This window comes from Hypoxylon trugodes (assembly GCF_022578975.1).
Source record: "Hypoxylon trugodes strain CBS 135444 unplaced genomic scaffold F4822scaffold_1, whole genome shotgun sequence".
Lineage (NCBI taxonomy): Eukaryota > Fungi > Ascomycota > Sordariomycetes > Xylariales > Hypoxylaceae > Hypoxylon > Hypoxylon trugodes.
In genome coordinates this window covers 1722964-1739219 of record NW_026250016.1, presented here as the reverse complement: position 1 = coordinate 1739219, position 16256 = coordinate 1722964, and the positions used below count along the sequence as shown (strand labels likewise).

At 49.4% G+C, this 16256-nt stretch overlaps 3 protein-coding genes across 3 annotated transcripts; 2 read left to right on the top strand and 1 right to left on the bottom strand.

Moving 5' to 3' along the window:
- Positions 1-988: 988 nt before the first annotated feature.
- F4822DRAFT_18369 (plasma membrane H+-ATPase) lies at positions 989-4625 on the top strand. Its single transcript, XM_051453443.1, has 4 exons — positions 989-1516; positions 1568-1872; positions 1929-2152; positions 2205-4625. The coding sequence occupies exons 1-4, from the start codon at positions 1317-1319 to the stop codon at positions 4557-4559; spliced, it is 3084 nt and encodes a 1027-aa protein (XP_051319376.1). The 5' UTR covers positions 989-1316; the 3' UTR covers positions 4560-4625.
- Positions 4626-6110: 1485 nt separating this feature from the next.
- On the top strand, positions 6111-10722 carry F4822DRAFT_424071 (DUF1709-domain-containing protein; the record flags this gene model as incomplete). Its single annotated transcript, XM_051460088.1, has 5 exons — positions 6111-6131; positions 6212-6349; positions 6412-9373; positions 9464-10197; positions 10264-10722. The coding sequence occupies 5 exons, from the start codon at positions 6111-6113 to the stop codon at positions 10720-10722; spliced, it is 4314 nt and encodes a 1437-aa protein (XP_051319375.1).
- A 1174-nt stretch (positions 10723-11896) lies between these two features.
- On the bottom strand, positions 11897-15081 carry F4822DRAFT_424070 (uncharacterized protein; the record flags this gene model as incomplete). Its single annotated transcript, XM_051460087.1, has 2 exons — positions 11897-12963; positions 13014-15081. The coding sequence occupies 2 exons, from the start codon at positions 15079-15081 to the stop codon at positions 11897-11899; spliced, it is 3135 nt and encodes a 1044-aa protein (XP_051319374.1).
- Positions 15082-16256: the final 1175 nt, after the last annotated feature.

The window sequence follows — 16256 nt, the reverse complement described above, 5'->3', positions numbered from 1 at the left end:
GGCAGCCTTGACGATGCGAGCTGTTTACCTATTGGCATCTTCGTCATATAGGCTTATAATAATGACAATAATCGAAGTATCGTTGGCTATATAGGTAGGTTATTCTGATTGCTATAGTGGAGTTTTTCTTTGCTGGAGACGGCATAACCGAAAAGATAGGCTCGAAAATGTCCCGAGACTTGGCTTCATCATGGCTTGCTTAGTGCATCGCCGTTTCTTGCCAAGCTCGTCGTGGCTATTGATAGATACAGACAGCTTCATGCCAACCTACGGTAGGTAACAAATAACTTCACAATTCGGATCAAAACAGACGGTCCGTGGAGTTTCGCAGGTATTCAAAACATTTATTGTGAAAGCCAAGCTCAGGTTATTAATAGCATATTGTTTGTTGCCGTTTCTATCTTGTCTTATCTATTTTAGAGACGATGATCGCTGATAGAATTCTCCTTGGCACTTGTGTCTTCTCGAGGTTCCAGACGAGCAATTCAAGCTTCAATTCGTTCTGGAGGAGACCCACCGGGCAGCTTGGCTACAGATTGTTTCCGTTTCAACGCCTTCTTGTTTGTTTCCTCAGTGCTGGGATCAAATATAGTATATTGTTGGTCACGTGCCATACTTCCGTGTCCAACGGGCGGCGGTTTCATATTGATCAGTGCTGAAACTATAGTCAGGGACTACGTACGCTTCAATGATAAACCCAGACCTTTCTGTCAGTTAGATCGATCATTTCCAGTAAACCGCACCGGGTGAGGCATTTTCATTGCCGCGGTCTTTGGCCGCATCTTGGCTAAATACCACTGTCGAGACTTTTCGAAGTAGCCGCAATGGTCAACTCGAAACGGATCGACATAATATCACGGGCCTTTTCGTCGGAGGGACCCCTAACTCTAATACCACATTTCCGAGGCCTGTGATAGGCCAATTCGTCTGATATCCAGGCTTCATGGTGGATGAAAATCTTAGTAGCTACTTTCTCATCGAGCTTCAGATTGGCGCCTTGAACCGAAAAAAGCAGTTTTATTGTTTAGCTAGTCGTCTGTGGGGCAATCTTCCTGGTAAATTGACTTCTCCCGGGGTGCTTCAGGGTATCTAGCCAAGAGTTTCGTGATGGATAGCATCGCGTATTTTCTTATCTTGCTCGCGAGGATTTCGTATAAGTAGCGACTATGTCCTCGAGCCTTCACAGTTGAAGTTTGTGTTATCTCGTCGCTTCCACCATCCTCCCCTCCTCCCTCGTCTTCCGCAGCTTTCTTTTCCCCTTTTCCCGTCTCCTTCTTTTCAATTCTTTCTACAGCTGGGCTGTATTCAGGGTCACAATGGCACCCAATTTCAAGAAGGTCAAGGTTTTTAGCAGCCACCAAAGGGGTGCGGCGCCGCCCAACTATATCGATACTACCATCGAAGAGGCGTCCAACCAAGATCTAGAAGCGGGTAGTTTTTTGACGGAGACCCAGAGAAATAACTCGGTCGATACTAACAACCATGGCGACAACCCGTACTTGGATGAGTACAGAGCGTGAGTTCTATCAGAACATATGTATCTGACATCGACTAACTTATATGCTAGCTTGGTTCGTTATGTTGATACGTATAGGGATCCTAATGCGGAAGTGGGGGAGGAGGACTTCTCACAACAGGACCAGAAGAGGCCATGGTGGGCATTCTGGCGTGGTGGTAAAAGCGGTTATGCTCGTGCTGCTTTGAGCGATTTCGAGACGCCGAGTGACTGGCTCAACACAGATATCAGAGATGGTCTTTCATCGATGGAAGTCGAACGGAGACGGAAATTCTCCGGATGGAACGAGCTGTCGACTGAGAAGGAGAACATGATTCTCAAGTTCATCGGCTTCTTCCGTGGGCCTGTTCTCTACGGTTTGTCTCACCTGCTCTCCTATATCGGCATGCTCGTATTCTAACGTCCTTGGTAGTCATGGAAGTTGCCGTGATCATAGCTTTGGGCATGCAAGACTGGCTGGACGCTGGTATTATCATTGGTATCCTGTTGCTCAATGCTATCGTCGGTTGGTACCAAGAAAAGCAAGCTGCCGATGTCGTTGCCAGCTTGAAGGGAGATATTGCCATGAAGGCTCGTGTCGTCCGAGATGGCAAGGAGACGGAGATCAAGGCCAGGGAGCTTGTGCCTGGTGATATCGTAAGTATCAACGAATGTTTTGCAAAATTTCCCAAGGTGCTAATTATACCAGATTATTATTGAGGAAGGCTACGTTGTTGCTGGTGATGCTCGTCTTATTTGCGAGTATGATAACCCCAACGGACAGGCTCAGTACCAGGCAGAGCTTTCGGCTCAAGACGTCACTTCGCCACGCCAGGAGAAATTTGAGGAGGGTGATGATGAAGGAACGCCTCACATCGGTCACGCGATCGTCGCCATCGACCAGAGCGCTATCACTGGTGAATCTCTTGCGGTCGACAAGTACATGACCGATACCGTTTACTATACGACTGGCTGCAAACGTGGCAAGGCTTATGGTGTTGTTACTTCCGGTGCTCAGGCTTCATTTGTCGGCAAGACTGCTAGCCTTGTTCAGGGTGCTAAGGATTCGGGTCACTTCAAGGCTATCATGGACTCTATCGGTACTACTCTTTTAGTCCTCGTCGTTTTCTGGATTCTTGCTGCGTGGGTTGGTGGTTTCTACCGCAACCTCCACATTGTTGCACCCGAGGAGAGTTCCAACAACTTACTGACTTATGCTCTGATCCTTCTTATCATCGGTGTCCCCGTTGGTTTGCCTGTCGTTACTACCACTACTTTGGCTGTTGGTGCTGCCTACCTCGCTAAGGAGAAAGCCATCGTACAAAAGCTGACGGCTATCGAATCGCTCGCTGGTGTTGATATTCTTTGCTCTGATAAGACTGGTACCCTAACGGCCAACCAACTTTCCGTTCGCGAGCCCTTCGTTATGGAAGGTGTGGACATCAACTGGATGATGGCTGTTGCTGCCCTAGCTTCATCGCACAACATCAAGGCCCTCGACCCTATCGACAAAATCACCATTCTCACTCTCAAGCGTTACCCTAAGGCAAAGGAAATGATCAGCGAAGGATGGAAGACCGAGAAGTTCACCCCCTTTGACCCCGTCTCTAAGCGAATCACTGCTGTATGCACCCACAACGGTGTAAAATACACATGTGCTAAGGGTGCCCCTAAGGCTGTGTTGGCTCTGACCGACTGCAGCGAGGAACAATCCGCACTCTTCAAAGAGAAGGCTACCGAATTTGCGCGCCGCGGTTTCCGTTCTCTTGCTGTCGCCGTCCAGGAAGAAGATGGCCCATGGGAAATGCTTGGGATGATCTCTCTTTTTGACCCTCCCCGTGCTGATACTGCTCAAACTATTGCTGAGGCCCAGGCCCTTGGCTTGTCTGTCAAGATGTTGACTGGTGATGCTATCGCTATTGCTAAGGAGACGTGCCGTATGCTGGCCTTGGGAACTAAGGTGTACAACTCGGACAAGCTACTTCATAGCGATATGGCTGGAACTGCTATCCATGATCTTTGCGAGAGAGCTGACGGATTTGCTGAGGTGTTCCCTGAACACAAATACCAGGTTGTTGAAATGCTTCAGCAACGTGGTCACCTGACGGCCATGACTGGTGATGGTGTCAACGACGCTCCGTCATTAAAGAAGTCTGACTGCGGTATTGCTGTGGAAGGCGCTACTGAAGCCGCCCAGGCCGCTGCCGACATCGTGTTCCTCGCCCCAGGTCTTAGCACTATCGTCTCCGCCATCAAGATTTCCCGCCAGATTTTCCAGCGAATGAAGGCCTACATCCAATATCGTATCGCTCTTTGCTTGCACCTTGAGATCTACTTGGTTACTTCAATGATTATCATCAACGAGACCATTCGTGCCGATCTTATCGTCTTCCTAGCCCTATTTGCTGACTTGGCCACTATTGCCGTCGCTTATGACACTGCACATTACGAGAAGCGCCCCGTAGAGTGGCAACTCCCTAAGATCTGGATCATTAGCATCGTCTTGGGTGCTCTGCTATCTCTTGGAACTTGGATCCTCCGCGGTACGCTCTGGCTTCCTCAGGGTGGTGTCGTTCAAGACTATGGATCCATCCAGGAGATTATCTTCTTACAAGTATCGCTCACTGAGAACTGGCTTATTTTTGTCACTCGTGGTTTCGAGACTAGACCATCTTGGCAATTAGTCAGTGCTATCTTCGGTGTCGATATCCTTGCCTCTCTCTTCGCCGGTTTCGGTTGGTTTTCTGGTGGATTCGGTGAACCCTCCAGCCCAGCTTCGATCTCTTCCAAGTTATCTGAGAATGGTGCTACCGATATCCTAACTATCGTTGTTGTTTGGGTGTACTCAATTGCCTGCGTAATCGTCATTGCTATTATCTACCAGACCATGACACGCATGAAGAGCCTAAACGACCTCGGCCGCAAGAAGAGGTCCGCTCAGGACACGATGATGGAGAACATCCTCACTCACTTGAGCAAGGTCGCTCTTGAACACGAGCGTGATGACAAAGGCGGCGACCGCTTCTACCTTGCTCAGAAGCAGGTTGTTGAGGAAGAAGAATAAGGGATCATGGATGACAAGTATATAGGAGCTATGGGGTTTGGTGTTACAAAATGGTGGTTATTATTCTTTTGATATCTTGTGTTTTTAACTATTTTTGGGCGTCTCTGCGGGTGCATGATACCAACCAGTCCTTACAGGAAGAGAAGATAATCAAATTGACTTCCTTTGTTCAACAATTTTGCTTTTATATTACATGATGTGATCAATTGTGCTTGTGTGGTGCAGAAGTAGAGTAGGTTCTCGCAGCTATTATCGCGCCATTTCTCGTAAGTTTTAAGACATAATATCTGCTGTGTAACACCGGTTTAATTGTCCTAGTAAGCACATTGTTTTATGTACCCAATCATAGACGGGAAGTGACATATCATTCAACTTGCTCGGGTGGTCTAAGCTTTCGCACTTTTCCATGGTTGGGTGGTTAAATAGAGGCAGGTTTGACTTCCGTTAGTGCTGTTGAGTGCCCTCTATTTTTCCACTAATCTTGGTAAGCTCAGCTACCTAGGCACTAAGGAGGCAAGTACCTTTACAATTAACCATCTTCTGTATACGTCTATAAGCTACCTAGGTACATACTGGTAACACCGCAATGCATTATCCTACTCGCATTTTTAACCACGTAGATAGTAGAACAAAATGACAGGGGGAAAAGCAAGAATATTATACCTCAACATCTATTTACTACTTTGATAGTCAATAGCAAGAACAACTTTGGTGATGATTTGCTCTTTCCAGCCAGGTACCTAAGGATTGCATAATGCAGTGTACATGTACTAATTCAACTTGAGACAAGCGAGAAGATCCCAGGCTTCTAACTGGCTCGTGCGCCGGAGCGTTGACCAGGCAACGGCGACCGGGAACAAGCCTGGAAGGAACAACCTAACTAGGCTCAATTCCCTGTATTTTAGGTGGTTTAGCGGCGGACAACAGCGGGCGCTTGTGACAGTTAGTGGAGGGGGGATTAGGACTTGGCTGTTATCCCCCACTCCTCACTCCCCACTTCTTCCTTGTCTTGTTTACATCCGCTGCCATCCAAATAACCTTGGAACCAAATAACCAAATAACCTCCTGGCCTTGCACCTATGATCTAGAAAGTTGACCAATGCCATCGTCAACATACCTTCATTGTTCATCTTTCTTCTCGCAAAAGGGTGACCGCTTTGGATCGGCGACGATATCATTGGCATCCCTTATTCATTCTTGCATCTGACCTTTTCCAAACATCGCTTCTCTGAACTGAACTTGGCCAATTGTGTCTCACACTTCACACACACGGCTCCCACCGTCGCGTGTAAACAGTGCCATTTGCGACTCGACCAATCAGTCCGTCGCCGTACCAACCCTATAACCTGCCAACCAAAACATTTCTTGAACGCCTCTTTTTTCACTCTCTATTCTGCATAACCATACTTTGCGTCTTGCATCGTACACCGTGCGCCGCGCTCCTACCGCGCAATTCCATTCGTATCGTCTTAATACTCCTTTTGTATTTCTCCTTCGGGGAGACATGAATTTGCGATAATTGGGAAACCATTAGCAAATTTATCTGCCAACATGGCTTCTGACGAGCAGCCAGTAAGTAATTCTTAAAGTCGAGGGATCGGAGGAATGAAGAAATAAATGAACATCGAAGAATTAACACAGTCGATCTCCAGGTGACGCAGCCTCTGCGTATCTCCAAGAACAGTACTCCTATTTCATCGCCCACCAAGAGTGGCATTCCTCGGCCGTTGTCTGAGATTTCAGCTACCGAACAGCGAAGAAACTCACCTAGCTGGAATCAATCCCCTAAGGTAATCCAACCCTAGACTCAAGTTGATTCAGTCCCTATCGTTTACTAACACTCGTGGCGCAGAAGATGGCTCTAAACACTGATTCATCTCCATTCCAATCCTCACCTTTGGACGGTACTGCTTCTCCCCGCCTATTTTGGCAAAATCGCAATGTTCACAGCCGCGCTGAGAACGACTTGTATGGTGGTCGCACCGGTTCTCCGTCGCCTAACAGGCGTTCCTCTATCGAGCGACTGCAAAAAGCGTCGCGCGTAAAGAACAGTACCATGTTTGCCAGAGAACAAAAGCAAGAATACGACCCGACCCGTGTACCGACACTCGAGCGCCCTCTCGCAAAAGTTCAAGGCAATGCCTATGCCGGCACTGGCGTGTCCGGCTTTCGATCGAGCCACGGCCGCACGGAAAGTCAGACCAGCATATCGTTATACACCCCTACAAAAGGTAGCTCTCGTCCGACCCCAGGTCCTGCTGGTTCTCAATCACCCAGCAAGGAGCAATCCTCTCCAATTAAGTCGTCACTTTCTTCGACACGCCTTAAGAGCAGCCAAGAATCACAGAGTATTGATGTCTTCTCGGACCCATCATTTGAGGATCATGAGCTTCCTAGCGGTAGATCTCTTCATCGCCACGCTAAGTCCGTCACCTTTGATGCTGCACCTCCTCAAGTCAACGAATATGAAATGGCTACTCCCGACCTGTCCTCCATTGGCACCAACTCTCGTGAAGGTAGTTTTGAAGACGAGGATGAGGACGACTACGTCTACGACCATTATCCAGGAGATGATGGTGAAGGACAGGATGACAGCTTCGATGCGACGCTAGAAGATACGGACAAGACACCCGTTGTTGGACCGGATGATTGGCGTCAAGATCGAGATGCTCGCTTCGACAGTAGCCCCATGCCTGAGGGCTTCCCGTCTTCGCCAACTGCCGCTCGCCCCCAGCACTCTCGAACAGATTCGTCCGCTTCTAGTACAGATCACCGACCTCTCCCTCCCCTCCCCGGTGCTATGGGCCATGCCCGATCTCAGTCTTCGTCCTCAAATGGACTGTCCGCTACAGCAGAGCGCATGCTAGGCTCTCCTCGAAGTCTCCCTTCCCCACCCCCTGCTTCCGTAAGCAAGTCCGAGATCCACAATATTGGTAATGGCAATATGTCTCTAGAGGAGCGATTGAAGCTCATGATGCTTTCCGACGAGACAAGCCCTAAAGCCGATAGCTCTGCTAAGACTTTCGCTGAACAACAACGAGAGCGTCGCATGCGACGAGCAGGTGCTCGCGATAGAGTTATGAGCCCTACTCCAGAACGCGAGGACCCAGACGTTATAGCCAATGAAGAGGATGACACGGTCGGTGATCTGTCAGGACTTGACATGGATTATCAGCTACCCAGCATCTCCAGACAGTCCATCTTGCGTCGTGTTAATGGCAATAAGGCGCTCGATCAGGAAGCCGACTTGACGTTCAGCTCACCAGGTCCAGAATTGGGACCTGCTCGTAGCACTCCTTATGATCCGGATGTCCCTATCGCTAGTATCGAGGACTCTATTCTTGATGATGCTACTGAGGCGAACGAGGACAGCGTTATTGTCCACGATGTCGCGCATGAGAGTGAAGATGACAAGGCTGATGTCTATGACCTTTACCAGCGTTCTGAGGATGACGAAGATGGCGATACCGCTTCTCAGAAGGATGATCACGATGATGACACAGACAGCCATTACTCTGACGAAATTGACAAGATCGAGTCAACAGAAACACAGCCCGAAGAAGAGTCCATCACAACTCCTCGAGCTGCTAGCCCGGTACCTGACAGTGCCATTACAAACTTTAGTGCCACGCTTCCTCAAGTGAACAATCCGTCTAAGGATGCGGATTTCACACGAAGCTTGCAGTCGCACATGCTTCCAAAGCCTAAAGATGTAGATGCGTTGACATACTCTGAAAGTCACAAAATGTCGGATGCCCAGGCTTACATGCAGAGGCTGTACACTCCAGAAAAACCAATGTCGAAACCGGAGTATGACGGATCTGGGTGGGGCGAACCAGAAGAAGAATATGACGATGAACCTGGCACCCCAGAATCTGTAATCCACCACCCCGTCTCTGACGATGACATAGAGGAGGAGGAGGAAGAATTCGAAGAGGAACTAGAGGAACTAGAGGAGGAAGAAGTTGAGGAGCAACTAATTGAATCCCCAGCAATTCCAGAGCGGGAAGCAACCATTAGAGCGTCCGGCTCTAAGTTAAAGACCCGCGCGTCGGCGACCCCGTCAGACATTATTGCTATGCGCGAGGCCCGTAGACAAGTCAGCCGAGAAGTGGCACCTGAAGTTCCGCCCATTCCTGAGCGACATCGCAACCGCCTCTCTCGCGACCTTGCACCTGACAACCTTGACGTCCCTACTGGTGATGAATTTTTAGAACGCCACCCAAGCTTTAAACAACGCAGCCTAACATTAGATCTCGACTTAGGCCTCAGCCTTGATCAGGATTTTGAGCGGGTAATCGAGGCACAAAAGGTTGGACCCCTCCCCCTTGCGCAAAATCAACCCCGTTCGGGTGCTGGGCCGACAAGACAAGTGTCCGGCTTGACTCGTGAAAAAATAAACACACAACCCACTTACCCCCGACCATCTTACGAGACTAACTTTAAAACTACTCAACAGCGAGGTTACCTTATGCGCCAAAATACAAAGCTTGTAACTGCAAGTGACAAAGACACTGAGGAAGCCCGACCTGGCACACGTTCTGCTGGTAATTCACCTGTCAAACAACAACGACCGCAATCTTGGACTGTCGAACCTTGGAATGGTAAGCACAGGCGAAGTATTAAAAAACGACATGGCCCGAGCATAGGTGGTCAAGTACCTCCTATGCCTGGTCGAGAGAGTAACGCAACAGCCATGAGCTCGCTACCCGAGGAGGATGGCCCCGAATTGGCAACTGAGGAGTGCGGTGAGCGTGGTCGACTATTTGTAAAGGTGATGGGAGTAAAGGATCTCGATCTACCTCTACCTAAGAGTAAGTCTTATTCGACAATTCATTTCTTACTTTTTGTCTCCTTTTCCTGTGATATATTCTCCCTTCAACTCAGATGCTAATTTTTTCCAGATGAACGAACTTGGTTCAGCTTGACTCTCGACAATGGTGTACATTGTGTTACTACATCTTGGCTGGAGTTAGCTCGTAACGCGCCTATCGGCCAAGAGTTCGAGCTCGTTGTTCCTAATGAGCTAGAGTTCCAACTCACTCTTAATGTCAAGCTGGAACCTCCCGCACCTCAACAAGCACCAGTTGCTGTAGCTAAGGCATCAAAACCTAAGACTTCTGCCTTTTCTCGCGTATTTGCTAGCCCGAAGAAGCGAAAGGAGATGGAAGCTCGTCAACGCGCAGAGGAAGAAGCATACGCTCAAGCCCAGCGAGACGCTACCAAACAACGAAACGCTCCACCCAGCGCATGGGATCTACTATCCCCTCTCACCGCAGAGAACGGAACCTTCGCACGCTCATATGTGTGCCTTAAGGAGCACGAATCTCGCTGCTATGGACGCCCGTACATGGTTGAAATCGCGGCTTTCAACGAGTGGGCTGCTGAGGAAGCTGCCTTTGCCAGTAGCGTCAAGAGCAAGCGCACTGGAATCTCTAGCAACACGGTGGTTCGTAAGGCTCCTTACAAGATTGGCAAACTCGAGGTACAGCTGCTCTTCGTACCGCGTCCTCGAGGATCTACCGATGATGATATGCCTAAGAGCATGGGCAGCTGTATCCGAGAGTTGAAGGCAGCTGAAGAGAGACTCAGCAAAAACTGGGAGGGACATCTAAGCCAGCAAGGCGGTGACTGCCCAGTAAGTGCCTATTCCATCATTGATTACTAAAGAGACCGTTCAAATGCTAACCTGAGGAATTAACAGTACTGGCGTCGTCGCTACTTTAAGCTAGTCGGCACCAAGCTCACTGCGTACCACGAGACAACACGCCAGCCTCGTGCCACTATCAATCTTTCCAATGCCAAGCGACTCATCGATGACAGGCGTCAACTGACCGATCCCGAGACTACCGGTCGTAATGGCAAGAGACGTCGCTCTGCTTTCGCCGAAGAAGAGGAAGGTTACATGTTCGTTGAAGAAGGCTTCCGCATTCGATTCAATAACGGTGAAATTATCGACTTCTATGCCGATACTCGTGAGGACAAGCACGGATGGATGAAGGCTTTAGGTGACGTTATCGGTCGAGCCGGCGTTGATGACGACGGCAGCGCGCCCAACGGTCGCCGCAAGTGGTGCGATCTCATCCTTAAGAGAGAGGAGATGCTTCGCAAGCGTGCCGAGTCCAGACGCGTTCATTCCAGAACTAAGAGTATGATCGTCTAAATTGGCAACACCAGAAGCCTTCATGATTGAAATTTTGAAAATCTGGCAACAGAAAACGAGGAAACGAATGTCACGCCTGGTACGATCCTAGATCAACAGATCTGCTAATGAGTTCACGATCAGTACTGCGGCAATCAGTAAAGTTCGCACTTTTCCTCCCTATCGCACGCATCGCTAGTTTTTTTTTTCGTCCGATGAAGACATTCTTGCCTTGGTATCTTGGTGAAATCCATTCCAATTGCGTCTTCTTCTGCGATTACAAAGTTCTTCGAGTCAGGCTACAGAAGTTTTGCGGGGTTAAACAGACCGCCTTGGCTTTTCTTTTTTCCAAGGCCTCGTTGGTCGTACAAGGTCTACTAATCGCAACATTCTTCCGTCTATACCCGACAGCAGCAAGCAAAGCAAGTCTTAGCTAGTAGCTGAATTAATCGGCGATACGATCCACAGATTAAAAGTGGCGAAAGAAAAGATTGAAAACCCTTCAAACAACATTGCAATAAGGACAGGAAGCCTGAAGCATTGGAAAGAAAGTCTGAGGTTTGGCCCCAAGGAGTGAAGGCGTGCGTGCATAACAGGTCCCGGCGGGGGGAGGGCGAGAGGAGTTTTTTTTTTCCGGGATTGTGTTTGATCAGGGAGTCTTTTTTTCATCGTCGTGCGCGCTGGAGGTTGTACCATAATAAATTTGCCCTGCCTTTTTCTACCGCTTCCATCGCCTACTTCGTAACTTACTAGGTCAAGTCAAGTTTTAAGCTATTATGTCTTAGTGTTTAATCGTGACTTGCACAAGTGAAATGTTAACAGCATAGGTAATCGTTATGAGTTCGGGAAGCAGAATTCTTGGGGATATATAGGTAGGTATTTTAAAATATGTTCAACGAGAAGGTCAACTATCTCCCCCACGTACAACCCCGTCATAATTCATCTCATACCTCACTAACTAGATGCTTAGCTCGTCCACAATACGCAATCGATTCTCCTCTATGCTGGGGGGGTATCGACTACAACGTTCAAAGCCCAAAGCCTCCTATTCCTCCTATCCCACTTCCTTCAGGGGTAATATTTTAAATCATCGAACCTTTTTATAAGCGGAAAAGAGAAACGAATTAGGTATGTTATCCATGAAGCAACGGAGCCACGAGCCCTACTAAGCATCTAATACTTAGGAGCAGCACCTTCAACCTAAAGTCCATACCGGAGCCTTCATCAAGACCTGGCGTCCTCGCACTTCGACTGCTACGAAACCCGCAAACCGGACCTTGCTGGCATCTTTTGGGGGTGGCGGCGCCGCCGCTGCTGCCGATGTTGTCGTGTCAGTAAGAACTGAAGCCGCGCTACCTTTCCTACTCGCGGGGTAGGTCCCGGCGAGCATTGTTAACATACCGCTTTTTGTCTTCTCTCGTTTTGTTGATGTCGACGCCGAAGCCTTGTCGCTTTCTTTGTCGGTCCCTTCCTCGGTATCCTCCGCTGGGTCTGGTAGCGGGGGTAATCCCGATTTTTCCGGTTCCATGATGTCGGGTTGTATAGGATCTCCAGGCAAGGGATACGTAATAGCTACGTCTCGGCTTTCCAAGGGAAGGTTAGCCGCAATACCCACTGCCAATTCAACAATCATCGATGCGCTACCGTCAACGCCGGCCGGAGGCGGGTCTGTAAGATACTGGTACAAAGTCGCCGTGAGATTATTAGTAGCCATTTTGGTAAATTCAACCCGATAATCGCCGCTTTCGGGTGCCTGAAGCATATGCTGGAGACCTTCTAGAGTAGCCATTCGCCAGTTTACAACCTTTGCCGTCAATGCATCGTATTCTTCCTGGCTGTTTAGCGTGTATGAAAATCTGCGAATGTTCTGCTCTATTTGCTTCAAATGGGAGCTTAGATGAAAGTCGAGCGAGGGATGGAAGCACTTGTTAAAGATTTCTTCTACTATCCACCGGACGATGACGGCCCGTCCAACTGCAGTCATCTCTTGCTTGCCCGTTTTGATCGCTTCCGGGCTAACATACCTCTCGATCCAACCAGGTAGCGTTTTCCAGTCTTTACGAATGTTGAAAGACAAGTTGTTTATCGCGCCATTGAGTCGGTTAAATCTGGTGGAATATTCGTTATCGTCAAGGGCCGTTCGCGACTGCGACATTCTCTGGTTTGCAACCGCATTTTGCAATTGCTCAACTTGGGAAGTTAACTGTTCGATCTGGGCCTTGCCGTCGAAGTAGAGTCTCTTGACATTCTTATACTTAGTTACTAGGGACGGGGTTAGTAACCTGCTCATTAGACATGGGAGGGTCTCCTACATAGGTCTTTAAACTGCTTATCCGGCTCAGCCTCCCTCTCTGCATTTGCTGGTTGTTGGGGACTATTTCGACCGCCCTCGGGGGGAGGTCCATCAAATCGGGGCCCTTCTTGTACACCACTGGCACGGTAATTCTGTGGTGTACCAGATGCACCTGGTGTGGGCGGTAGGGGGTTCATTGCGTTCATAGGTCCTTGGCTGTGCCTATAACCAGGTGGAGGGCCTGGAGGAGGTTCAACGGATCGCATCTGTTTTTCGTGATCACCCGATCTACGACTTTGTACAGTTCCTCCAGGCGGCGGCGGTGCCATATTTTGGTTCTGGCCCGTTGACGTCGGAGCTTGCTGCTGGTTCTGTGAGTTCTGTAGCTCTTGCGCGAAACTCACGGCGGGTGAATCCTGTGCAGACTGCGAGCCGACAGGTGGTTGTTGTTGCTGGTGTTGATCCGTATCGGGCTCAGGCGACTCATGTGACACCTGCGAAACGGTTTCTGGGTTAGGCGGCTGCGAGCTTGCCGCACTAAGATGTCCGCTAGTGAATAGAGATGGCCGACGAGTTCCTGCCTGATATTGCTCGTAGCCGGGTGCGTACTGGTACTGGTTCTGGGAAGGGTCGACAACGATCTGACCTCCGTATAGCTGCTGCTGCTCCGCTTGGGCTTGGGCTTGAGCCTGGGCTTGGGCTTGTAGATGAGCTTGGTGCTGGACGATAGCCTGCTGTTGATGGAAGGCGAGGTCTTCACGGGCGTAGGGCGAGTTGTCGGCGTCGGCGTCGGCGTCGGTGGGGACTTGTCTTATAGTAGTCTGGACTGGATCTGTGTGGTTCTGTAAAAACATTTCTTGGTTAGAAGGGGCGGTATTATAGTAGGGGTCGTCAAGATCGCATACAGGTTGGACTGGCGAGTGGTGGCTGCGCGAGCTTGTACTTTGAGGAGGAACCCAATCGGGATGGTCGATAGTCCGCGCCAACAAAGGAACCCCTCTAACAACAGGCGTGTTGCTCGCCCTCTTGGATGGTCGGCGGCTCAAGCCAGAGCCGTTGTCGTAGGCGGCGTCCTGGTAATGGTCCGAGGTGGGCCGACTAGCAGACGAAGAAGATCCAGCAATGAAATTCTTGATCAGCTTCCGAGCAGATCGTTTAGTCTCAGTGGGGGCGGGAACTGGTGGTACGGATGGCTGGTTTGGAGGGGCAACGGGAGAAGAAACGGTCTGAGGTAAGTTGTCGACCGAGTTAGAAGCGAGACCAAATATTTGGTGTGTCTGCAAAGGATTTAATTGGGAATGTCTTGCAGATTGAGAGCGGGAGACTAATTCGGCAAAATTATCGTGGGGTTGTTGTTGCTGCTGCTGCTGCTGCTGTTGTTGCTGTCGCGCACTGTAAGCAGCTTGATTGAGGGGTAAAGTATTAGTGGGTAAATTATTGGGATTGTTTGCGAACGCCTCTAAGGGCTGTCCGTGCTGGCTTTGTTGCTGCCCACTTAATTGATGGTGGTGTGCGTGCGAATTCTGATTTGGGTGATGATGCTGATGCGATGAGCTATGCGAAGTTTGTTGTTGTAGTTGTGGTTGGGTGGTCCTAGTATCGGCTTGGTGTTGAGCTGGTGATGTTTGCTGGTGAAAAGACTCAGTAGAGCCGAGGCCGATTGTTGAGGCTGATGGTGGTGTGGTGTTAGACTCCGGGACCGGTATAGGCACAGATACGGGACCAGTCGCGGAAACGGGAATACCAGCACCTGATGGTCGACGACCTCCAAGGTTTAAGGGGCCGCCAGATGCTATTGCAGGTCCGGGTGCAGGTGAAGAGATAGGAGTAGCAGTGGAAGTAGTAGTAGCAGTAGTACTGACTTGCTGTTGACGAGGACGCTGGGGCGGTGCAGGAGCTCCACTCCCCGCCGCCTGCTGTTGATGAGCCGAAATTTGCTGTTGATGATGCTGCTGCTGTTGTTGTTGCTGCTGCTGAAGAAGGTGGTGATGTTGTTGTTGTTGTTGTAGTTGCTGCTGTTGCTGTTGCTCGACCAGGTTATGCTGGGAACGATTGCTATGCTTGCCAATGCGACCGAAGGAGGGCATAATGGTACTATTGTCAGTTTTCTTTTCCCTAACCTAACGGAATTGGGCGCTATAATCTCAGGCGCGCGCTCTCTCACTCAGTGCCTTTTTTTGTCTTTCGCACAGCCGCGAGTCCGGACAAGTAGGTAGGTTAGGTAACCCAAGAGCGCGAGGCAAGGGCACAGGAATGGCCAACGTTGACCGGCTTGTACAGTTTGTGCAGGAAATTAGGATTTGATAGATTAGAACGATCTGGCTTATTTCTGGCGCTCGAGGTGTAGACAGGTATGTACCGTCCCGTCCCGTCCTATGCTGATTCTGATTGAAACTACTGGGCACCACCGGGGGATTGGATTCGCGCGCCCTCACACTATGCACCCCTCTAAGCTACCTACAGTTGCAGGGATTCCCGCTTTGTGGGGGGGCTGTGCTGACGATGTTTCTTCTCCCGCTTTTTGCTCTAGTTACTTCGGTCGTACTGCTGCTACCGCTGCCGCTTCTTGGCTTGGCGAACGGCTAACAGCTAAGAAGCAGGGGGGAAGGGAATGAATTATAGCGTAAGTAAACTGCGGTCGTCGTAAAAGATAAGATGAACTTGGTATGATACCGCGGTCGTTCATGTAGATATTAAAACGGGTAAGGTTTCAGAATATAATCGAGTTCAGCCGTTTCTCCCCTCTCGACTAGGACAGGCTCAGATGACGGAGCTATCGCGAGTCCCAATAGGTTGCGCGAATCGCGATCGGCGTCGAAACCTGCGCGTTAAGAAAAAGACCCGACCTGACCTGACCTGACATAAAATTGACAAGGAGCTTGCTTTGGGCGCCCAGGACAGGGTTACTAGGTATAGGGCTAAAAGAAAGAGATTTCAACGTTGCTAACCCTGATAGCATACAAAGAGCAAACAGATGATAGACAGTGGATTAGTAGATTAATAAGAGGTAAATAACCTAAATGGGGCAGACCGACATATACAAAGCGCCAAGAGGGTCTAGAGAAGAGGCTGACAACAAAAGAATCCTTAGTATGTAAATATGTAGCATAAGTAGCGTGGAATTTGAAAATTCGTGAGGGAAGAAAAAAAAATAAGAAATCGTATCATGTAGCCAGTAGTAATCAAACTAGAAACTCAAATTCTAATCCTAAATGCCTAAAGGGAAAAAGAAAGGCAGATTGGTGATAGCGCTTTCTACAAT

What these genes read in the sequence shown, in the direction of transcription:
- F4822DRAFT_18369 (XM_051453443.1), top strand. Translation starts at nt 1,317, where the DNA reads ATGGCACCCAATTTCAAGAAGGTCAAGGTTTTTAGCAGCCACCAAAGG. An exon ending in CCGTGGGCCTGTTCTCTACG is followed by an intron (nt 1,873 to 1,928) that starts GTTTGTCTCACC and finishes CGTCCTTGGTAG; the next exon opens with TCATGGAAGTTGCCGTGATC. An exon ending in AGCTTGTGCCTGGTGATATC is followed by an intron (nt 2,153 to 2,204) that starts GTAAGTATCAAC and finishes TAATTATACCAG; the next exon opens with ATTATTATTGAGGAAGGCTA.